Source organism: Hylaeus anthracinus, unplaced genomic scaffold (genome assembly GCF_026225885.1).
Source record: "Hylaeus anthracinus isolate JK02 unplaced genomic scaffold, UHH_iyHylAnth1.0_haploid 5, whole genome shotgun sequence".
NCBI classification, from domain to species: domain Eukaryota; kingdom Metazoa; phylum Arthropoda; class Insecta; order Hymenoptera; family Colletidae; genus Hylaeus; species Hylaeus anthracinus.
Window position 1 is genome coordinate 3764263 of NW_026535322.1, and position 24157 is coordinate 3788419.

The 24157-nt window shown below is 30.9% G+C and overlaps 7 protein-coding genes and 1 long non-coding RNA gene across 21 annotated transcripts; 3 read left to right on the top strand and 5 right to left on the bottom strand.

The window, feature by feature from the left end:
* The first annotated feature begins 190 nt into the window (after window positions 1–190).
* On the top strand, window positions 191–2493 carry LOC128895655 (protein catecholamines up). The gene is made up of 3 exons (XM_054158429.1): window positions 191–1296; window positions 1373–1448; window positions 1535–2493. The coding sequence occupies exons 1-3, from the start codon at window positions 358–360 to the stop codon at window positions 1708–1710; spliced, it is 1191 nt and encodes a 396-aa protein (XP_054014404.1). The 5' UTR covers window positions 191–357; the 3' UTR covers window positions 1711–2493.
* An 8-nt stretch (window positions 2494–2501) lies between these two features.
* LOC128895656 (tetratricopeptide repeat protein 19 homolog, mitochondrial) lies at window positions 2502–4454 on the bottom strand. 4 transcript variants are annotated; one of them, XM_054158433.1, is made up of 4 exons: window positions 4036–4454; window positions 3177–3439; window positions 2787–3094; window positions 2502–2713 (listed from the first exon to the last, which is right to left on the bottom strand). In XM_054158433.1, exons 2-4 carry the CDS (start codon window positions 3410–3412, stop codon window positions 2511–2513), a joined length of 747 nt encoding a protein of 248 aa, XP_054014408.1. In that variant the 5' UTR covers window positions 3413–3439; window positions 4036–4454; the 3' UTR covers window positions 2502–2510. The 4 variants fall into 4 exon arrangements, with proteins under 4 accessions (XP_054014408.1, XP_054014405.1, XP_054014407.1 ...); XM_054158430.1 differs by lacking the exon at window positions 4036–4454 and adding an exon at window positions 3577–4029; XM_054158432.1 differs by lacking the exon at window positions 4036–4454 and adding an exon at window positions 3577–3719 and having other exon boundaries at window positions 3177–3462.
* Window positions 4455–4619: 165 nt separating this feature from the next.
* Window positions 4620–5445, bottom strand: LOC128895662 (uncharacterized). The gene is made up of 3 exons (XR_008461841.1): window positions 5310–5445; window positions 4927–5030; window positions 4620–4796 (listed from the first exon to the last, which is right to left on the bottom strand). It is a non-coding gene; the product is annotated as an uncharacterized LOC128895662 (long non-coding RNA).
* LOC128895654 (transmembrane protein 268) lies at window positions 5107–20991 on the top strand. Of its 10 annotated transcripts, none has more exons than XM_054158419.1 (7): window positions 5107–5295; window positions 6055–6647; window positions 6806–7186; window positions 7372–7539; window positions 9042–9237; window positions 10724–10775; window positions 20782–20914. In XM_054158419.1, exons 2-7 carry the CDS (start codon window positions 6060–6062, stop codon window positions 20906–20908), a joined length of 1512 nt encoding a protein of 503 aa, XP_054014394.1. In that variant the 5' UTR covers window positions 5107–5295; window positions 6055–6059; the 3' UTR covers window positions 20909–20914. The 10 variants fall into 10 exon arrangements, with proteins under 10 accessions (XP_054014394.1, XP_054014395.1, XP_054014400.1 ...); XM_054158420.1 differs by lacking the exon at window positions 5107–5295 and adding an exon at window positions 5330–5449 and having other exon boundaries at window positions 20736–20991; XM_054158418.1 differs by lacking the exon at window positions 5107–5295 and adding an exon at window positions 5331–5449.
* LOC128895660 (UPF0449 protein C19orf25 homolog) lies at window positions 11350–12427 on the bottom strand. The gene is made up of 3 exons (XM_054158436.1): window positions 12354–12427; window positions 11962–12172; window positions 11350–11838 (listed from the first exon to the last, which is right to left on the bottom strand). The coding sequence occupies exons 2-3, from the start codon at window positions 12080–12082 to the stop codon at window positions 11633–11635; spliced, it is 327 nt and encodes a 108-aa protein (XP_054014411.1). The 5' UTR covers window positions 12083–12172; window positions 12354–12427; the 3' UTR covers window positions 11350–11632.
* On the bottom strand, window positions 12721–13821 carry LOC128895658 (calcium load-activated calcium channel). The gene is made up of 4 exons (XM_054158434.1): window positions 13643–13821; window positions 13470–13547; window positions 13075–13394; window positions 12721–12990 (listed from the first exon to the last, which is right to left on the bottom strand). Exons 1-4 carry the CDS (start codon window positions 13701–13703, stop codon window positions 12898–12900), a joined length of 552 nt encoding a protein of 183 aa, XP_054014409.1. The 5' UTR covers window positions 13704–13821; the 3' UTR covers window positions 12721–12897.
* Window positions 14312–20713, bottom strand: LOC128895648 (DNA (cytosine-5)-methyltransferase PliMCI-like). 2 transcript variants are annotated; one of them, XM_054158410.1, is made up of 16 exons: window positions 20071–20713; window positions 19410–19983; window positions 18957–19320; window positions 18544–18870; window positions 18312–18464; window positions 17768–18224; window positions 17497–17696; window positions 16993–17410; window positions 16581–16904; window positions 16348–16499; window positions 15932–16266; window positions 15730–15841; window positions 15503–15652; window positions 15253–15419; window positions 14928–15168; window positions 14312–14848 (listed from the first exon to the last, which is right to left on the bottom strand). In XM_054158410.1, exons 1-16 carry the CDS (start codon window positions 20192–20194, stop codon window positions 14630–14632), a joined length of 4317 nt encoding a protein of 1438 aa, XP_054014385.1. In that variant the 5' UTR covers window positions 20195–20713; the 3' UTR covers window positions 14312–14629. The 2 variants fall into 2 exon arrangements, with proteins under 2 accessions (XP_054014385.1, XP_054014384.1); XM_054158409.1 differs by having other exon boundaries at window positions 19410–20713.
* On the top strand, window positions 20844–24150 carry LOC128895653 (uridine-cytidine kinase-like 1). The gene is made up of 10 exons (XM_054158417.1): window positions 20844–21049; window positions 21117–21244; window positions 21956–22126; window positions 22220–22326; window positions 22411–22581; window positions 22654–22725; window positions 22834–23085; window positions 23155–23364; window positions 23464–23649; window positions 23721–24150. The coding sequence occupies exons 1-10, from the start codon at window positions 20997–20999 to the stop codon at window positions 24036–24038; spliced, it is 1668 nt and encodes a 555-aa protein (XP_054014392.1). The 5' UTR covers window positions 20844–20996; the 3' UTR covers window positions 24039–24150.
* Window positions 24151–24157: the final 7 nt, after the last annotated feature.

Sequence of the window (24157 nt, forward strand, 5' to 3'; positions counted from 1 at the left end):
TATCTATACTAATGATAAGTTTATAAGAAACTAATCATTGTGCACAATTTTTAATTAAGATTTGGTATCAAAATCACTATTGTTTTCAAAATTTCAAATTATAAACTTTCAGGATAGCCAATGTCTGTAAACCAAGATAGCCAACATTAATTGTATATCATTTTTAAAGATTGAACCAGACTGACATAACCTAACTTTGATAACAAATTGTTTAACGTGGCTGTATTTTTTTTATCTCATTTACTACCATAACAGTTGCATAAAAATTCTTAAATTTTCATGCACGGATGTTAACACTATATCGGCAACAATACGTGAACCAGTTATATTTTATTCAGTATTTGCAAAGTTGTAGAAATGATCGTAACGGCAGATGATAACGAACAGAATCATACCAACAAATGGATTTCGAAAATTTTACTTGGCATGTTTTTATTGCTTATGCTTTTGAACTTACCGACTCTTTGTCAAGCACATGAACATCATGAACATGATGAATCTCCAAGTTTGAAATATTCCAAGGAAATTAACGAAGCATATCTACAAAATCAACATACTGCACACAATCAGCATCAGCATACACATGAGTATAATGATCACAGTCATCAGGAGAAATCAATTCCATCCGACAAAACACATAATGAAGTGTTTTTTAAAGCTATTACATCAACTGTACTTATATCAGCAGCACCATTTCTTATTTTATTTTTCGTTCCTTTAGACAACACAAAGGAATGTGAGCCACTACTAAAGATACTGTTAAGTTTTGCATCTGGTGGCTTATTGGGAGATGCATTTTTGCATTTAATTCCTCATGCTCTAGTTCCTCATTCACATGAACCTTCCAAGGAAGTGCATATGCCAGAACATTCCCATAGCCATGGCGACGAAGAACATAATCATACGCACAATATGTCTGTTGGTTTATGTGTACTCTTAGGCATAATCATGTTTCTAGTTGTCGAGAAAGCAGTGAGGATCATAAAAACTGATCATAATCACTCACATGTACACAGTGTCACAGAAAATGTGTCTAAGGAAGATAAAAAGGACAAAAAATTAGAAAAAAATTCAGATAAATCTGTGGATCCTCAGAATGAGATTAATATTGCAGGCTATTTAAATCTAGTTGCAGACTTTTTACATAATTTTACAGATGGTCTTGCTATTGGAGCTAGTTATTTAGCTGGCAATAATATCGGTTATATTACTACTTTCACAATTTTGTTACACGAAGTACCTCATGAAATAGGGGACTTTGCTATTTTAATACAAAGTGGTTATAGTAAAAGAAAAGTAAGATACAAGAAAAACGAGTAATACAATAAATTATTGCTTTTAATACCACTTTGTAACATGATTTTGATTGTAGGCCATGATGCTTCAACTGACTACTGCAATAGGTGCTCTACTAGGAACCTGTGTATCATTACTAGCAGAGGGCATGGGTGAGAATAAATTATAGTATTACAATCAAAGATATGTTTAACATGTTTATGTAATATTTAACCTGAATTTTAATTTGAATTTACAGGTGATCTCGCAACTATGTGGATTCTTCCATTCACGGCTGGAGGATTTATCTATATAGCAACAGTTTCTGTAATACCAGAGCTTTTAACCGATACTAAATTTGTACAGTCTTTGAATGAAATCATTGCGCTTCTCGTTGGTGTATATATGATGGTGCTTATAGCAGAATATGAATAGAATCATACTATGTCTTTTGTTGTCAATACATTGTGATGATTTAATAAGAATTTATCTTAATTGCTATTATTACAAAAAATTAAAATTAGAACTTGGATTTTTACAAGATTTTAATTGTGTTTTGTAATTGTTGATATTAGTAGTAATTTTAATACATCGTGCAAGGTGAATACCAGTGAAAACAGTGTTATCTCATATACTTATTACAATGCATTTGTTGGTAATTATTCACATCTACTTGAAATTATGAAAAAAATAACCAGAATTCATATTACTATCATATAAGGCTCTAAAAAAACATGCCGCTAAAAGTATAAAAATAATTTATTTCATAAAAAATAGTGTAAAAAATAATTAACTAGTCTTTTAAAAGTTAATTGTACATTTGCCTAATCTGAACGTTGATATTGTATATAAATATCAATTTTCATTGGTAAAAGTTACTTTCTATTAAAACACTTATAATGTTCTATATAACATTTGTTTTAAAAATTTATATGTTTTCTACATGAAAGTTACTTACTGTAAATTAAGAAGAAAATTGTATGTTTTTATATAGATAAAGTACACAGTTTATTTTGTACTATAAGAAGAATTATGCTTTTAATTTCTTTCAATTGTTATCAATTTTATTAGGATTATACTAGCTGATATCATATAATACAGTAAAATTCTATTGACTTAAGGATAAAAATAAAGATGATCACATGTAATGTTTATCATTTTTTCACAATATACATTTTAAGCTATAATACGTTATTTGGAATAAATTACTTCATAAGATTTGTTTACATTTATATTTATACTAAAGATGTTAGTTTCTCTATCTTTTCTAGGCATTCTTCAGCTTCTATTACAGACTCTTTATGATTATTGGCTTTTCCTAAACGCTTTCCTTCAATACAATTTTTTTTTGCTTGTTCATATAATCCTTTCATAATAAATGCATTTCCCAAGTTGACCTGAATAGTACCTATATCACTCATTTCAGGTAATTTTTTCCCTATAAATATTGTAATTCACTTTTAATACTCTGCAATAAAGAATAAAATTATTTATTTTTGTGTTGTTATTACCTATTTCTGTGGCTTCAGATAAATATTTAATTGCTTGATCATACTCTTTTACCATACAATTAACAGTTCCTAAATCATTCAAAAGAACAACAGTTTGCTCATGTTCTTCACCATTTATTTTTACGGATATATCATAAGCTTGAGTTAAATAATTCATAGCATCTGTATAATGTGATTGTAACAAGAGCATAGCTGCATAAGATTCTAGAGTTAAACCTAGCAACTGTAGAACATCTCTATTCTCGCTGTCAGTAACCATATGATTTTGTAAATTTTTTAAACAGAACTTGTAACCATTCTCTGCTTTTCTATGTTAATGAAATAGTATACATTATAAACTATGAAGAAAACATAACATGAAATATTAATATTTTTTGGAGAACTGCTTACTCTGTGTCTCCCATTTTGTTATACATGGTAGCAATTTTAAGACTAATATGAATGACAGCTAGATCATCTTGTGAAACTCCTTTAGATATTAATCTTTGTAAAACTGATACAAACAATTTTTCTGCTTTCTTAAAATCATTCATACTATATGCAAGATTTGCCATTACATCATATACATAAGTTATACCATCATAATGTTGTAAAGTTTGAGCTTGTCGCAAAGCAACATGTAACATTTGTTCTGCTTTTGGAAATTCTCCCCTCTAAAAAGGGAAAAAAAGTACCGCTGAAATTATATTAAAATAAAACATTTGTCATAATTAAATAGTTCTTGTTGCGTTTACATTGTCAATAATTCTAGTGAAAATTAAATTATAAAATTATGTATGTTATACTTAACCTGAATTAATAAAATCGATCGTTTAATTGTCATTTCTAGTTCTGCAACATCATCTTTTGTTTCTTCAGAATCGAATAAATTAAACAAAAAACTACCCGAAAGGACAAAAAGTATTGTTCGTGATATATCCTTTTGCTCTTGAAACGTTTTGCCATAATGCCGTTTTATTTTAGACATTTGTGGCCCAACCATTACGAATGTATTTTTCTTTAATTTCAATACACTAGTATTTAGAATATAATTAGATTTTGTAAGTATTTGTAGATACTTAAATGTATTTCCAATTATTTTCCGATAATACATTATACGTAATTTTTAACTGACTTCGAAAAGGAGGAGGTTACTCAATTCGACATGTATTTTTTTTTTTGTTTATTGTACAATAATACTAATAATTATCACTGATTATCACGTCGTAATTAACCTTCCCATGTAATAATATATATGTTGTTTACATACATTCAGAACTTCAGTAATGTTATGACGTCGCACCACGTGACAAATCTTTCACTCGCTATATGTATATAGTATGGTAATGCAGTGGCACCATCGACGACATTTTAATCAATTACCTTTATTTTTCATAAATCCATAATTAATACGATTCTTTGCTTTATAACTGTTTATAACACTATATACAATATATTATTTCAATACATTACATTTTACTTTTGTTTGCTATTTTTTTTATCGACCCTTTAGTTAGTGGCACCACCTAGCAGCAACAATGAGAACTATTTTTACTACAAACTTGGACGTTTTCCCACCGATGGCACTACTAACTAAAGGCTCGATACTTATTGCACTTGAACTTATTGGAATACAGGGTGTCCCAAAAATGTTGTAACACCTTGAAAGAGGTGGTTCGGGGGGTGATTTGAAACAACTTTTTCCTTAGCGAAAATGTTGTCCGAGGCTTCGTTGAGGAGATATTAACGGAAAACACTGACCAATCAGAGCGCGCGGATACCGTTGGAGCGGGTGCGGTAGCGAAGGCTATGTGCTAAGCGGCCGCGCTTGTACGCGAACAAGCGACTCGACATTTTCGCTAAGGAAAAAGTTGTTTCAAATCACCTCCCGAACCACCCCTTTCAAGGTGTTACAACATTTTTGGGACACCCTGTAAATTGTAATTTAGTTTTATATCCTATATTCCTCGCTGCAATTAGAGTTTCACGAAAAGGAGTCACCAGGTGTCCAGGTTGGTCCAGGCTAAGCTCCTAGAAATATGAATTACGATTAATTGACTATACCACCTAGTGGAGTAGAGTGAATTCCAATGAATAAAAATATGGTAAATTCTTTGTAATTTAGATTTAAAAGGGCTTACAATTAGCCTGTCGGACATACCGTTCTTCCTGGTACTCCTCTAACCCTGAGTCCTCAAAAAGAACGAATTAATGAACTTCTGTGTAGATAAGTGCATACAATCAGTAGCTTCTAGTTTACCTTACCTATTTAGTACATACATGTAATATACAAGTACGCATATACAGTATATTGTGTAGATAGATAGGCTCGCATGCCTGGATTTACAAAACGATGCATGCATATGCAATTTTAGTAGAAATTTAAAGATGTATACATATTTTCGCTTATCGGTGCATTAATCATATAATTAAGTATTATCAATTATTTCAGAAAAACGTTAATATGTACATAATCATACGTATGCGAAAAGAGATTGGAGTAATACATTCGTGACAAATGATTATACAGGTAGATATACTAACTCATACAGTCTCATATCATATAGTATATAGTGCCTCTCGCCCCACTCTTCGTTTTCCCATCCCAATGCTGCACACCTTGATTTCGTACATTACGCACCTTTTCACCTCACGGATATGAGATAGGTCATATCACACAACAGGTAACGAAATTTTAATCATGCACTCTTGACGTCGATAACGCAGCGAATATAACATTTATATTGTTCCGCGTAATTTTATCGTTACCCTTCCCCTAATACGTAATTTGTATACGAATTGTATACAAATATCGAGGATAAGTTTGGTCTTCTCGCATATTTTGCGGTTCCTATGCACTTACTATTCACGAAGATCGAACGATTTATAATAAATTTATAATACGGTATCCTACGATCGAAAAATGACTCGATTCAATGATTTGTTGTTTTGGCATTTTAGGAAACTATTATATATTTTGACACATACATGTTTATACTGTAAATTGTATGTTCAGGACACTCCCTGTTTTTTTAAACCATTACTTGAAAACACTTGTCAACATATTTAAAGTATATTCTAATCACGTATCTGATTAAATTAATGCATTTTATATGAACTACTTAAATGAAAGTATGTTTGAAAAAGAAATATATGATTTATTACTATGTGGATCAAGAAAATGTTACATTTGCTGTGTATAAACTCAGCAATAATAAACAGGCAAATTATTTATGTTTTTCATTGACCCTGATTAAATTTCTTTTCATATATTTAATTTGCTCTTCAGTAAAAATGAGTTCTCAAGAAACAACTGACAATGTACCAGAAGTTAATTCACCTAACATATCATCAAGACCAAAAAATTGGGTCCAATTTGAGGATGAAACACCTGTTAAAGATAACAGTGGCACGGAAGAGAAAACTAAAACAAATGCACCAGCTGTAATAAAACCAGAGTCGGTTACAGTAAATGTTGAAAAGATTGGAAAAACTGTTGACAAGTTAGATAATCAACGAATCAAAAACAATGAATATAGGGGTGCTGTGATATCAACTGAATCCGTCCAGATTAATTTAGATAGGTCAGGTTTAAATCGTTCCATTACATCTGAAAGTCCAGATCTTAATTTGCCATCCGAAGTAAGAGTTTCTGATCCTAAAAGTGCATCTCTAAAAACTATTGATCTCAGAGATGTATCTAATGGTAGAAGTGCTGCAAGTAATGTTATAAGTACACCTATTGGAAATATTAGACAAGGTTTTGCCAATGGAGATACTATAGTTACTCTTTTGCCAGTTAATACCAGATGGCCATGGATTACACCAGCTAAATTTAGACCAGAATTAGTACCTGAGGAATTAATGGCTCAGGGCTTAACGGTAAATATTTTATTCAATTTGACTTCTTAATAGGTATTTTATTTTATAACAGTCCATAAAGTTATTTATCCTTGTGTCTATAAAATCTTTTCTTCTTATACAAAATTCACATTCTTATATATAATTAAATGAAAATTGTTGTCATATGTTTATTGCAGCTTACTGTAGAAGACTACGTACACATAATGGAATTGCTTGTAAATGATGTACGTTTTAATATGTACAATGTATGCTATAAAAGAATACTTGTCCTTTGGATATTTACTGCATTTATTGTACTGCTTGGCTTATTGTTTTCTGGAGTGACTGGTCTTACTTTGTTTGGCCTTGGTGTCATGTGGTTAGTCCTCAATGCTGCAGCGATATTCTTTTGCATGTTCGTCAAGATAAAATTAAACCATAATCTTGAGAAATGTATGGCTCAAGTCAACAAGCACTTACTTCGACATAAAATATTGCTTGGATTGGATGATAGAGGGAAGATTTCGTGTCATAAAGTCAATCTCTGTTTCATATACTTTGATACTACAGATTGCATCGTAAGTGTAATTAGATATTTTTGTGTTATGCATTTAATTTAAATAATCAGGGCTTAATATGTTTTGTAATAGTTTCTTTTTTTATTTATCGTTGATGTACAAATATACTACTCAGTATTACAAGCACTATATTTGTATAGTTAAATTGATGAAATATATATTTGATATAATTTATTTCATGATAGAAAAAGCTACAAGAAGTAATAGAACGAGAAGAACGCGAAGGAAGAGTAATTGGCGAAGATGGAAATTCTGAGATGCGTCGAAAAAGGGAATTACAACAGCGAATGGATATCGATGATAGCGACATTGTGATACAAGGCAATACGACCACCAGAATTTCTCGTAAACAGGTAGGCACCTTTGCATCAGGTAATTATACTATTTTTATTAAGTTTACGTTTATGAATATATATATTCAATGCAATGATTCTTTTTTCTATATGTTTTATAAAAATGAATTGCTTCCACTGTCTTAATTGTAAATTTTTATAATAGTATTTTTTTCCTAAAATGAATTGAAACCTATCAGGGTAAAAGTGAACAAGTATTCTGCCGTTATGTACAACGTTGGGCAAAGGATTATTTACGTCGACGTTTGGACTGGACAGTTGACGAAGAAGGTGGAAATCCTTCTTCACCTCGCCACTTAGCATCAGCTTTATGTCCATGTCAATATATAGAAGAATGGCTTCGCAATAAACCGCATGTCCGAGGCAGAGATTTCTGTCCTAGCTGGAGTAATTTTCTTAAAGATAGGGGCATTTAAAATAAAATTGTTTAATATGGATATAAAGCTATTTTCTCACTTAAATGACGAGACTGCAATATACAACACATTAAGAAGTCGAACGTTTACTTAAATTGGTAGACATAGTACGAATGTAATTTAGAGTCGATTATCAAGCGATTTTTTCAATCGTACCGTCGTCACGTCACTTAGGTGTAAGAGCAGCTTAAAAGTGAAAATCAGTATTGTTCCTGATAATTTTGAAAAGTTTTAAAAAAGCTGACATTATTTTACTGATGACGTTTTAATATTATTTTTATAGTAAAAATGTTATGGAAATTAGATACTCTACATTGCATAAAGAAATATATAGCGTTAAAACTGAAAAATCTATTAAAAACCTCTGACAGTTTCATAATTCTATAATTATAGATATCGTAAATAGTACTATTAAAAATGGGTGAATAATCAAAATTTACATTAGTAGAGATAAGCCATATGAGATATTAAAGTTACTTTACGTTATTAATCATTTTTTATTTAACTGTACAGTACTTCATGTACTCAGTACTTTTTTTAAAATCGTTACATACTCTTTGTTAGTGAATTGGATTATCAACATTGAACACAGATACATATATTCTATGTTCTTTCAAATAAAATTTGTTTTACTAGATTAATTTGTTGACCACTACAACACTGAAGATTTAATATACAATTAAAAATTTGTATAAAGATTGTATAAATGACACGCATGTATATGTTGCAAGTTTTTCTTTAGTATTTTGTATCATTACTAATGGTGTACTGTATATAGTATTCAGATGTTGATAACTTAGGACTATGAATTTAATAGAATATGTATGTAGCAAATATTTTTGTAAAATGGTGAATGATATACAGTTTCTTAAGAAACTTTACTTCAAAAAGTACTTAAAGAATTAAAGTACTTACAATTTTTAAGAAATAGTATGTAGTTATGTATTTACATACAGCAATATATAGCGTTTAAATGCAACAGATTTTTTAACCATGCACCTTATTTTCGGTGCAAGAGACATGGATTTTATATTTTTTTCGTTACTTTGATCCTAGGTATTGAATGATGATGGTATGTGTTGACAGGAACGGGCGGAGTTGCTGCTGCTGAGGTATGCATCTCGATGGGCACATCACTTTGTGCGCCGCAGACTTGATCTGGTTATAGACTCGCAAGAACGTAATAGAGACATCGCGGGTCTATCGGTTCCACCACGACATTGTGTCTCCGCCCGTTGTCCTTGTCAATTTATTGAGGACCATCTCAAATACAAGCCTAGAGGCAAGTTAATATTTCGTACATTTTTCTTAATGCCGAATTTTAGTGGTAAATAACTAAGGCCACAAACTGAATTACAATTTTAAACACTTGATTAGTTACATGTTCCTAATATCTATTTTTCAATTTTTCACGGGTAAAGTATTTTTTTGTGGAAACATGGAAAAGTACCTTGACGTATTTATATTATGTATATATGTAATATTTGACTGAATCCGCATATTTTGCATATGACAAATTTCTGGAGTTCATTCACACTGTTGTACTTCGCTATTAACTAATACAAGTTAACATTCTCCATTTTACAAGGCACAATGGCACATTATGTTCAATGTAAGAAATAATAGAAAGTATAGATTATACATGTTATTAGTCTAAGTAAGAAAGATGAATATTCATTCCATTATTACCATTATTTTTTATAAATTGAGTTGTTATAATTTTTGCAACATGTTTTTTAATATATGTTGCAAGAATTATAACGAAGTTGATGATATTACACATATGTGTAATAATATATAATATTTCAAAATTAATACTGAAAAATTACATACGATTTGGAAACAATTTTACTTCATTGATTTGAGTCGTTATTTTTATTTTAAAGGAAGCATAATTGTTATATTACCGACGTTTAAAGCAATTTATATTATTACAAGTAAAAACTTGATACTAAGCAATTTTTAAGTATTTTGTAATTATTGCGAATAAGTAATCATTCAATATGTTGTAAAGAGTATACAACATTGAACTTACATATCTCTTAATTCCGTCCTAATTGAATATATTGATACATTATATAAGAATATAATTAATATATTGTATACTTTTGTATTCCGTTTGAAAATACTTAACATCTGTAAATGAACAGGACTGTTCTACTTTTATATATATATATAAAAAAAAAAAAACGAATGTAAAGCACTTTTATATAATTGTTAAAAATGTTACAAATAAAGATAAGTATATAATATATATTTTGTTTGGTGAGGGTATAACTGTATTTTTGTAAGAAGCCTTTTCATTAAAGTAAAATAACTACTGCATACAAAACTTATTACTCAATCGTAGTTACCGAGTGTACTTTACGTTATATTTTCTAAAATATAGGTATTTGTTACTAACCACTGACTAATTCAGGGATTACTTGCATGCAGCTGGACAAAAGGCGATAAACTTTGATATTTTATCTCGACCACATTTTGTCAGTACATGAAAATCATTCAGTAAATAGTATCGTGTAAGTATTGTGCAATTTGAATCTTTGTCATGCATATTTAAACAAACACAATCCATGTAAAGTAGGTCCATACTTTTGTAGATTAAATTTATTTGTGTGTGTGTGTGTGTGTGTGTGTGTATGTCTTACAAATGTATATAACACAATTAGATATTTTCTTTTATAAAACTTCTAATCGTTATAATCACATAGTCCTTTATATTATTTGATTGAAATTGCTAATTTAGAATATTTGCATGATTTTTTCAGGATATCCACCTGGCTTTACATGGTGTGCTTATCTTAATGATCCACTAGTTAGGTATGATGTTACATCAGGCATTCCTAATTAACAATTTTAATGATGCACAACAGTATTTTTTAAAGCATTTTCAAAGAAATAAACATATTAATAACATTATCATATTTACTAAAATGATTTTTAATACTTTTGAACTTTAAATACAACAAAATTTATATCTTATAAAAAAATACTTTTGAAATCCATATGGAACGAAAATATGTGATTAATGAACCAGTACATTTGAGCAACTAAAAATTCACACGATATATATGTAGTTTTCTATATCGTGAAACTTTATATCACTATATAAATATGTTTAAACTAAAGTATATATTTTAATATCTACAAAGTATGTATACCATAAAATACATTATATTTCTTGTTGCAATATAGTGCCTTTGAATATATATCACCTATTAATTCTATGATCTTTTTTAATATTATGAATTATAAGATTTATATTTAGGTCACTATGTAATGATGAAATCATTCATCACATTTATATAGTATACAAGTTCTAGGTATTGAAACAGTGATTATTGTTGGTAGCATTCTGTTTAGTATATATATGTACACAATGTAAAAGAATTACTATTATGTGACATTTATTTTTATACAATGCTAATTCTATGTATCTTACAGTGATAAAAATATTTCATGTACAAACATTATATTATTATGTCATAGTCATACATAAGTATTAACATTTTTATATGCGACTATTAGCAAAACTATTTTGTACAAGCAGCTAATTTACATTGTATAATATTAATAATTAAGATAGTTAGAATTAAATTAAGAATTGATACTGTACATTAAATTTGTCTTTACAAGAAGTAATATCTACACAACTTAAATATAATTTTAAAAATGATTCATGTTATCAAAGCAGCGTGTGCTTGTTTCTTAATGTCATCTGCTAGTTTACTTATTTCCTTAGTGTCTGCCTTCAAATGTTGTTCTTTTCTTTCAAGAGTTGTTTCCAAATGTTTTAATTGCTGTTTTATATTTAGATATGTTTTAACCTTCTGATATGTATCAGAAGTATCTGTACTTAATGAACTTTCCTCAGCATTTTCATCTGGAAATAAAATATTAAAGATATGCAAAATTTTGCATATAGTTGTGATAATTTAAAATATATACAACATTCTTTTAACCCTGGTTTCAACATTTTTAATAATGATACAGAAGATACTCCAACCTTTATTTATTATTTTAAATGCTATATCATCAATAGCAGCATTATTGAGATCCTCTAGTATGTGTTCAGGATCAGGAATGTGAGGTCTTGGTGGCAAATTACTCTTTTTATTGCTGAACATATTGACTTAATATTACTCAATTTGTTTCATTTGTATTTTATTTTGAATAATTATACACATGGATAGATTGATTAATATTCATATAACAATCTGTAACAAGACAAACATATGCACAATACATACGTTATATTGGATAACCTTAAATTCAGACATCTTTGTTTCGCAGTCCTATCACTGAATATTGAACAATAAACTTGTTTTAGTTTAAAAAATAGTAAAAACAATACATAGATGTCAAGAGTAATGTTATTTATTTATAATTATTAGTTACAAAATAAAATAGTCTCTAGGAAATATTTTCCCGTTATCTTTGCTTCACTTTGATTCGTGTATACTTACAGGCCGTGTCTATGAGTACATATGGTCGAAGGTTGAAACTATGTTCGCGGCGTTTCCTACCAACTTCGTTTTTATATGCATATGCAGAGTACCGCCAAATTTAAAGAAGGTGAACCAGAAACATTGCACTTTCTCCAGTCTATCTTATAAAAAATATAAATGTCATCAAAAATAAAATATAATTAGAAACAGAAACGAATAACATTCAACAAATTGTTCATAGTATCTCATATACTATCTCGTATTAAATATATATTTGTTGTATGTGAAGTAAATAATTTTGTCATGTATAATATTCACATTGAGAATACATTAAATTTTGTATTTTCACTTTAATATATATTAAACAATATCTTTTAGTGTTAGTCACTTGTCAACTAAAGAAGTAGGCATTGTAGAAAAATTGATCAAAATTTACATTATAATTACATAATCATCATGCATTATTTAATAATGTATTCACTATTTTTCTAAATTTATTTAAATTGTTGAGGTGGAGGTCCAAAAATACTTCCACTTTGTTTACTTGCAGTTCTAGATGGAGCAAATCCAAGCATTTTTTGAATATTCTGTAAATAATAAATGCAGCTTTTAGTTAATATAACTATTTCTTATGAAAATGAATATAACATTCAAGGTATATATTTATATACCTGTCTAATACTCATAGTGCAAAGTATATACAGAAAGATAAATGAACATTCTGTATAATCATCGCCTGGAAGATTTCTGTGTGATAAACCCTGTATCCAACTGATTGGAATGAAAGGCAACCTTGCTACAACTCTTCCATCAAATATACTATTAAACATGCTAAGAAGAGCAGTAAATGCAAATCCAATTGCAAACATTGATTTCATCTTCACGAGAGACAAATCCCTATTGTTATTTTTTAATCGTTCTTCCTCTCGTTCAATTTTTTTCTTCTGTTGCTTATCCAATGAATCCCCATGTGCTTCCTTTCTCTTTTCCACTAAAATCAGTTTTGTTTAATTATGGAATGGACTTATTTAAATTTTTAAGTAGTCATTATTATTTGGAAACTTACGTTTTTTACTTTGTTTCTCTACTTCAGCTTTCAATTTTTGATATTTTTCCGTCCTATAAACCATTAACCATGTCAAACCTATAAATAAAATTGTGTTACATAAAAAAAAAAACAACACAAAAATAACCATATAACCTCTAACTGAAACTAAGTGATATATGAAAAATTGGTACCTTCTCCTAATAAAGCTGTACAGACACTAATAAATACAATTAAGATAGTGTCTGCCCACATATTAATAGAAAAAATTTATTAGATAAAGCTTCAATTATTTAGACATGTAGTCTGTGTATTATCGCGTTGGAAAATCCAACTGAATCCAATGCCGTATCTGATAAGTGATACGAAGAGATACAAAGTCTTGAATAACTGTGAATGGGTACAAAATTAATTTCTATTATATATTTTCTAGTTACAAATATTTTTACGTTCATAAAAATAATAAAAGAACATTTATAAACTAGATGAAACTAAAAAAACAAAAAGTAAGAGGAATTGAGTAATTACAGATATATGATTTCATTCTAAAGTCTTTATTTCATAATAAATATTCCTTGTTATTTTATCATTTTATTCGACATTATGTCTCTTTTAAAATTATACCGATAAACGATCCTATCATTAACATATAATTGTAGAAAGTTACAATATATACACATGATATAATAATGGTAAAATCAAATTTTTGTAGAAAAACAAAAATTGAAAACTATTTTAATAATATTAACATAAAATACTGATTTTTACCCTGAAGAACTTTGTATCGAATTAAATGTTGCACCCTTTACCCTTTGTAGGTGATCGATGCATGTACGCGCTTAGTCGTTCTTTTGTATACATACATATATATATATATATATGTATACTTATATTTGCATATTATACAGGGTGAGTCTTATAACGTGACGACCTCAAAAAACTCGTAAGGTATTCGTTGTACGACAAAATTTTTCAAACAAAAGTATACATCACATAATACTTTTGGTCACGTAAATCGTAAAAGGAACGAAGTATCTACGTATGTTTACCGAAAACATATTGGTAAATTTATGTAGATGGAAAAAGATATTCATAACATTATGCTACCATTAAGATTGAATGCAATATCTTAAAAATTTGCTATAAATAGTCCTAATATTATTTTCAGTTATTAAAACTGTCTAACTTTTATCTTCTAGTTGTTGAATGCTTTCGTATTTTAAACATTTTCTAATCTCAAAACCGAGAGCTGCACCTAATGGTGGTGGAACAGCATTACCGATTTGGCGATGTTTATCAAGTATGTTTCCATAAAATCTGAAAGAATCCGGAAAACCTTGCGATCTAGCACATTCTCTTACACTTACAACTCGGGTTTGTTCAGGATGTAAAACGCGGCCCTGTAAATAAATGATAAAGTAATATTTTTCGATATAGATGTAAAGAATACAGATTTTGATTAAAGAAAATAATATTGACCTGTTTACCCATTGGTTCTGGATTAGTAATAGTAGTGCCGAAGAATCCATCCCATTCTAATCTACCATATAATCCCGCCCAGTGGTTATGACGGTTTCCAGTGTGAGGTAAACACCATGGAATCAAAGTTCCATATTGTCTATCTATAGGATCACACGGTTTGCGTTCACAACAGCTGCATACTCCACGAAATGCCCCAGTTGAACTTTTACCGGCCTTCTTATCATGATGAGTATATTCTCTACAATACAGATGCATAAAAAATTTACTATGCAGAATAACTATTTATTTTATGTATAGAAAACTATGAATTAATTATACTTACAATTTTTTTGAGTATGTTCCATCGCTTAGACGTATTGCAATGTTTGGCAAGTCTCGCCAATCAGATCCGCTTGCAGTTGGAATGTGTGCTATTCGAGCTTCGACTAGTGGTGCCATATCTTTGCAAATGTGGTCTCTTAATATAGTATCAAGCTGTTTAGGTCTCACCTATGCACGAGAAGTGTGGGATATTATTTAAAAAAATTTGTGAGCAATATTATTTGATTAATAAATAATAATTTGGACTTTACTTTTCTTTGAAAATGGGATATCGGTTCATCTTCGTACGCCATTTCTTCTTTGTTCCAACCATTACGAATATTAGGTAAATCAGACATTGCATCGCGAACACTGATAGTTCTATACGGCGCCGACTCCATCCAGTCACAATTTGATGAATACTGCAAAGAAAAAGAGAAATTATTGTATTCATACGGATAAATTTCAGAATTCTTATGTCAATTTGGTTATATCTTACTTTTCTATTATCTACAATAACGCTTAATTGACATGCCCGTTTGCTAAATACATGGGTTGGTTCTGGATATTTTGGAAGTATCTCTCCAGGTGCAGCAGCTAATATTATAAGTCTAAAATATATAAATGACAAATAAAATAACAAAGTACACAAACAAGGATTATTTACATTAATTTATTGATACAATTTGAGTTTTACGTACCTTCTTCTTGTTTGTGGTATACCGTAATTTCCAGCTTGCAGAATACCAAATGTACATTGGTAACCCATTCGTACAAGGCATCTTAATGTCAATTTGAGTACCATACTTCTTTTAAAAGAAACGAAGTTTCTAACGTTTTCCATAACAAAAAATTTGGGTCTATAATAATCACAATAAGACAAACACGATACTACTAGAGAATTCTTAAATAACGAATATTGCCGTGAATTAAAACGGTTCATGCCACTGAAGCCTTGACAAGGCGGTCCACCGCATAATAATTCTACTTCGCCTTTTTGAGGTAAACGTTGTCCAATATTGTTACAATGTTCACCCTACAGATACATAAAAATATATTTCAGACTTGCATGTAATCTATACAATTTTCCAAAATTTATATTCTCAATTGTACATACATTCATAACTTTTCGTAGAAGAACATTGCAATCTTCACAGAATACCGTTGTATCAGGATTATTGAGTCGATAAGCACATGCAGCGGGTTCATCTTTTTCAATTGCCCATCGATTGTTTGTAATACCAGCTTGTCGTAATCCTTCAGATAATCCTATAATATAAATTTTAAATTAGAAAAGTCTCAGTTATCCAATTTCATACAAATGTAGTGAAATTTAAGGTTTATACTAACCACCACAACCAGCAAAAACGTCTAACGTTTTTAACTTCTTTGACACAACAAAATAATCTACTGGTTTTTCAATTGTTTTCTTAGTATCGCAGGTCTCCAATTGTTTGTTTTTACACTTTGCTTTTCCTTTTCCTTTGCCAGGTTTTCCAATATTCATAGCACGATTTGGTGGATCACCAAATGTTTTTTCTGAAACGTTATAAGCTTGAGAAAAGTAAAATCGATTCGGACCACCAGCCGTCCATTCTTCCACAGATTGGTCCAAGTTATCTGAATATGCTAGATAACATTTTCCTACTACCTCTGAAAACTTAACATCACAAACTGAAAAAGAAAAGTTGACAAAATTAATGAAACTCATTCAGTTGATTTATATAATTTAAGAACTATTACATATATTTAACATTTCTACCTTCGTCGCTCCAGTATACCATATTAAGGTCAACTTGTTGCATTAACGTCAGTCCTTTGTGTGTGTTTTCTGGTCGATACATTTTATTTATTTTAATCCATATATCTGACGAAGCAACTAGTTTATTATTGGTCGTTGCGTATATTGCTTTAATGTAACCAATATGAAATGGTTCAGGTGTATCATAATTTGAACCTTTAACGTGATCTGAAGACTTTCGGTAATATTCAGGATACATATCTTCATCCACTTTCCCCTTTTTTATTTTGGAAGCAGTATGATATGTTGATGTATATTTATATTTTATAGCTCCTGGCGATAAAAATACGGCTGATCCAACTTTAAATTCCTCATCTTTGTATTTTACCATATTGTATGTTACTTCTTTATTACTTTTCTCTTCTTCTTTGCCAAAAACCTAAAATAAACGAACATTTCGTTTTTTATCCAAATTTAAAGTCAAGAGTATAGTTAAAGAGACATTTAAAATTCCATTTTTCAAACCTTTGGTGTATAAAAGCACTGTAATGCAGTAAAGCGCACACAAGCAGGACAAAATCGATGACTGATTTCTTTTCGTTGGCATACAGCATCTAGAGGAGGATCTTCAAAACGAGCTGTTTCTGGTGTGTACAGTTTTTGATAAAAGAATGTTTTTCCATCAATATTCTGTATGTTATCTTCTGGTAATATGTCTGCATTACCTGAAATGTAATTATATAATTAAATATAAATGCACATTATATTACATAAATTATGGATAGCATAATTTTACCTAATTGACTCCAGTTTTCTGGACTATTTTTATAAATAACCGTGGCTTTGGATTTAACTGAAGTAAATGGTACATTGTCACATTCGTCAAGTAAGAACAATTCTGAAGGATCTGATGTTTCTCCAAGAACAGTATCACTACCCCTCCTAAACCAATTTGCGTGACACCATCTTGCACCATTCTTATCTTCCCACATATACATAACTTTAGCTATTTGCAATGGTACAGTGGGATCATTTGATTCGATCAATACATAATCATTTGTTTTTATTTCTTCATCAACTACAATTACTGACTTATAGAATGTTCTTCGACCATCGTCTATAATTGGTTTTCCAACCCATGTAATTTCCTTCTCTACATGTTTAAATTCCTTCAAAATCATTTTCTGTGTAATTTTTATGTCTTCCATTAAAGTTTCATTAAACTCATCTTCCTGATCTGAATCATCAGCTTCCTAAATTTATAAAAATGAAATACATATTTGGTAAATATTAATTTGTCTCAGTTATTGAAAAACTATTCTTTCATTAAAATGTGTTACTTGTATAGCCATATTTGGACATCTTCTTTTATTGCAAGCTTGTTTACTCTTACCAGACCCACCAAACTTAGTCATATCTTTACAAGCAGAACAAGCTCCACAATCAGGTTGTTGACAAGTTTCACATACTCCACATCTATGCCTTTTAGGTATCTATTAAAAATGTAGTATGTAATAATGAAATGTATAACATACAAATTTTATAAATCTTAAAAAAATATGGATTACATACCGATACATCTTTCTCATTATTTGTAGCTAGTTGATCAGAGAAAAACGTTTCAAACATATTATTAACTAATTTTGTAGTCGTAGCTTTTGTCCAAGAAATTTTCTTATTTTTTTGATCTTTAGATTGTGTTCTTCGCAATGCAATTCTTTTGTTAAGTGTTACACCTGCAAGTGTTACTAGTGCTCGCATGCAGGAACTTGTAATTAGTAGAGGATCTTCTGGTCTTGCAGATGCATCAAAAGAAATAACTCGATCACAAATAAACTGAGCATATCGTAATAAGGAATCTTCTGTAAATCTAGATAATCCTTTGGGTGGAACTATAGTCTAAAAAAATGTACACATGTGTGTAGGTAAAAATTACAGTATTTTATACTATTTTAGGTATTTAGTTTTCCATAACAAAATGTTACCTGTAACTTATTTAGTAAATCTTCATAAGTAGGATTAATTTCATCTAATAAAAATTCTATAACTATCTTGCTCATATAAATTTTTTCTTTTACAGAATCCATAAATGGTGCATATGCTTCAGCAGGTTCCATTAATATATATTCTGCAAATGCTGTAGTGAATCCTACAAGTGCTAATTCACCACCATCAAAACCAGACACCCACCACTCATTTATTGGTCCCATATCTTTTGTAGGCACACCTCCTTCTGGACAGGCATTTTCTTCATATATAGGTTTCATATAGCCAGAAAAGTAAAGAACCACATTTTTTTCAATCAGACCAGTGTCAAAAGAACACAAATGCCCATTTTTATCATATACACTACAAAAAGGAAGAACAACATGAAATTAATTTTTATATCTTAAAAAATCTGCATTTGCAATTTGTATATTCATGGCAGAATAACTTACCAAAAGTCAGTTATTTTATTTTGGGGTCTTTCATCGCCTTCATGAACCATAGTTTCTTCTCCTGTAAATAAAGATAACTTTGGATCTGTTAATGCAATAAGTTCTTCTTCTGCTCCATTGGGATGACCTGGATATATCTTTATATCAGCACTTGTTAACTTTTGACGACAATATTCACATTTTTGATGAATATTAACAGGTTTCTGAAATAATGTTTTTGATTCTTCTATGTTAGTATTATAATTTTCTGTTTTAGTCCTTTTAAGGGTATTGTTTTCAGTCTCATCATTTAGTTCTTGTTGCTCTTGAATCAATTCAGTTTCAGATTTAACATTATGTGTTATGTTTTCTTCAGTTTTTGTCAACATAGGAGCCTTTGATTCCAATTCTTCAGCTATATCGCTTTTCCTTTTAGTGGGTTTCTTTGATTGAGTGTTTTGGTTTAATGATCTAGTTTTATTAGCATTTTTATTAACTTTGTGCAAATTTTTTATAACTTCTGTGTTAATATATTTTCCATTGCGAAGTTTTTTTCTACCTTTATTTGATTCTTGAAGTATCGTAGCTTCAATGACTGATGAATTAGAAATAAATTTAATCTCTTTATCATTTGAATTGTTCTCTGTATTTGTTTCCACGTTATTGTGTTCAAATATTTTACCTGTGTTTTTGTTCTCCTTCATAACATCCCCATTCAAAGACATTTGATGTCTTTCTATATCATCTGTCTGTGCTTGCTTCTCTGCCTCATAATTTTCACTATTTGTTATGATAGCCGGCATCATGTTAAATGAAGCTTATTTTCACCGAATTTTTGTTGTAAAATTTGTCTTTTACAAATTATGAATTCTTACATTTAAATCGCACTCGTAATATTAGGGAAAGTTACAAATGAACACCGATAAACATCTTCTTTCATACTTTTACAGATGCATAATCCACGCGTAACGGTAATTTACTGTCGGTAAATATTAACCATGTAAGTGATGGTGTACCGCCAAAATTTGTCAAAGCCGATTTACATGAAGACTCCATGCTTAGGCTAAATGTACTGTATGAACTCAAATTTTTATAGGTGAAACTTTACACGATCTAGAATTTACACGATCTTTACACGATTCAGAATTAAATTAATGATTCCTGTATTTGATTGGTTCTATGTCTCGCTTTAAAATATTGATTATACGTCCAATTGATGACTGATTTTAACCTTTGCCTAGAATAAAGAAGAAGATAATGGATTTTAAATACCAAATGTTTCAAAGTAATTCTTAGAGTATTTGTTATTCAATAGAGACTTATATGTAGATCTGTTATGAACATTAGATATTGCAGACGTTCTAACAAGTATTCGAAACTACTATGGTTTAAGAACATCAGCGTTAGGTGGCGAAGTGTTCCCGTGCACTTGGTCGACTGTCGTCACTTGTCTTCGCAGTTGTAATTTCTGTCAAATCAGTAAATCATTTGAAAAACAGAAATCTTCATTGGATGCATGAGAGTACAGAACTCGTCGAAGCGGTATCGCAACGCAAAAGGTGTAATCGCGTGGAATCACGTTAAAATTCCTTGCACGTGATCAGGAATATGGCAGCTAAGATGAATCATTTCGATCCACCGAGTTCAGCGAGTTCCGAGAGGTAAGCAACGTTTCGTTGTTGATAGGTTTCCTCGGTAAAAACAAATCGATTTTTTTGTCTAATTCAGCGATGACGGGGAAGTTTGCTTTGACGACCGAGAAATCTTTCTCGACGAGATGTGTGAAGATGCTGAACACATCAGACGTTCAGACATAGGGACACCTACTCCGCAATCTCCTCGGCCACCTTCCACGGGTAAAATAATTGTTTCATTTATCCTTATTAATACTCGAAGTGATCTTCTAATGTTATTTGAGCCATTCATGGTCTGGTTCTTCATGATTGATTCTAATCAAGGCTTTCTGGCATAAGCTGTGTCGTTTGGGTAAAATATGCTGTTTCACCAGCGGTGTACCCAGCTTCTTCAGGGGTCAAATGTTTAGTATACATATCAGTAGTTCATATATCAATTTAATCAGTGTATCATTTATGTGTCAACTCTAAAGAAATTAGCTGCAATGCTCGGAGTACCTTATCTATAGGATGTGGCTTATACCAGGAAGTCTCAGTTAATATCAACTATTTCTAATGTTGATTTTTCTTAAATATTCGTACGGCATCTTGTTTTTGCAAGCATTGGTGTTTGTCATATATTTTGGTAAAAGTTAGATTGTCTGCTAATTATTTACAGACTCAATGATTAGGAGTACTTGTATTTGGCAGACAGGATGCACTTGGTTTACCAATATAGAAAAATTGCATAATTTACAGAAGATGACCAAGAATTTCAAAAGTATCATTCCTAGTTACCTCTATCATTCCTTAATGTTTCTGTTTCTGTTTCTGTTTCTGTTTCTGTTACATATAACAATGATGTGCCTTAGAATTCTTCAAAATTTTGTTTCTTTCCTTCCCTTTATTAGATATATATGTTTTCTGTTTACAAAGTCTATAATTCTTTAACAGGTTCTCAGAGATCACCAAGATCGCGAAGACAACGTACTACCAGTTTGTCACAGTCTAATAAAAAGACTGCTTCAGAATCCATCCTTAGAAGTAAAACTAGAACGATATACACGGCTGGTAGACCACCATGGTATAATTCGGCAGGACAGCAAGTAGAACCTTTTATAATAGGTTGGTAATATCTATCTAAGACACATATTTAGTAACGTTAATTTCAAACAGTATAATTATATGTACTTGGTGTTATTATTAGTTTTATTTCAGGTATTTGTGGAGGCAGTGCATCTGGCAAAACCACAGTCGCGACAAAAATTATAGAATCCTTAGATGTACCATGGGTAACGCTTCTAAGTATGGATTCATTTTACAAAGTACGAAAAGTTATCATCTCTAGTTATATGTATTGATTAGTGTTAAAAATAGGCGAACGGCGATATAAATAATTTCTGGTGTAGGTGCTGAACGAAAAACAACACGAAATGGCTGCTTATAACGAATACAACTTTGATCATCCCGACGCTTTTGACTTTGAGCTTCTTAAAAGTACACTACAACGTTTGAAAGAGGGCAGAATGGTGGAAGTTCCTATTTATAATTTTGTAACGCATAGCAGAGAAAGTAGAACCGTAAGTTGATTTGAAGAAAGGTGTGTTTAGTAAGCACTGAAAGTGTACATCATATTTTTTCTCCTTTCAAAGAAAACAATGTATGGTGCCAATGTCATTATATTTGAGGGAATATTGACTTTCTACAATGTCGACGTTTTAAAGGTAAGCCGATCTAGTATCAGTAAAGCAGGATCAGCGGATTGATAAACACAATAAGGTACGAAAGCAAAAAACAAATTACCACTGATCTGCTTTCTTCGATTGGCCAAGATGTGCGACATGAAGGTATTTGTCGACACTGACGCTGATGTGAGGCTTGCGCGTCGATTACGTAGAGATATATCTCAAAGAGGGAGGGACTTGGAAGGTGTTTTAAAGCAGTACAGTACCATGGTGCAACCCGCTTTTTACTATTATATAGCGCCATTAATGGTTCACGCGGACATTATTGTGCCACGTGGTGGAGAAAATGAAGTTGCGATTGAGCTTATTGTACAGCATGTACATACACAACTGCAGTTGGTAAGATAGACTGTTTTTCAAAACTCTGTCTTACACGACGCGTTTTTTCATTATCGCTTCCTATTTTAGAGGGGTTTCAAACTAAGAGAAAAATTAGCTCATTCGTATATTGGTCAGCCATTGCCATCTTCTCTCTACCTGCTTCCAGATACGCCACAAGTTAAGGGTCTACACACATTTATAAGGAATAAAGAAACGTACAGAGACGAATTTATATTCTACTCCAAACGTTTAATACGTTTAGTTATCGAATATGCGTTATCTCTTTTACCTTTTGAAGTGAGTACTATAAAACATTGTATCGACTGTATGAAGTACAAACCATGTTAGAGATTTTTCTTCATATTATTATTTACATTTATCTTGGGGTGTTTAAAGGACGTGACTGTAGAAACGCCTCAAGGTGTGTTTTATCAAGGAAAGCGTGGTGCTACAGATAAAATATGTGGTGTTTCTATTTTGCGTGCTGGCGAAACCATGGAACAAGCTGTTAGGGATGTGTGCAAGGATATAAGAATAGGAAAGATTCTTATACAAACGAACCAACAGACTGGAGAACCAGAGGTATTTACAATTCATTTACAGTCTTTTCTTTTCATTAGGATCCCAATGTCAGTTACTGAATTTTATTATAGCTTTACTACCTTCGATTACCAAAGGACATTAGAGACTATAAAGTGATACTGATGGATGCGACAGTAGCAACAGGTGCAGCTGCCATCATGGCTATCAGAGTTTTACTGGACCATGACGTTGCCGAGGAGAACGTGCTACTCGTATCTTTACTCATGGCTGAGTCTGGTGTACACTCTATCGCTTACGCGTTTCCACGTGTGAAAATTGTGACGTCCGCCTTAGATCCTGTGATAAACGAGAAGTTCTACGTGTTACCAGGCATCGGTAACTTCGGAGATCGATACTTCGGAACCGAACCATCTACGATTGAGAACTGACGTAAGCGAAGAAGATTTCAGTCTCAAATTTACATAATTATTTAATCTGTTATTCCAATTCAAATACAGTCGTCTCTTATATCTTTAATAGAATTTATGTTACACTCGTGAACATGTGT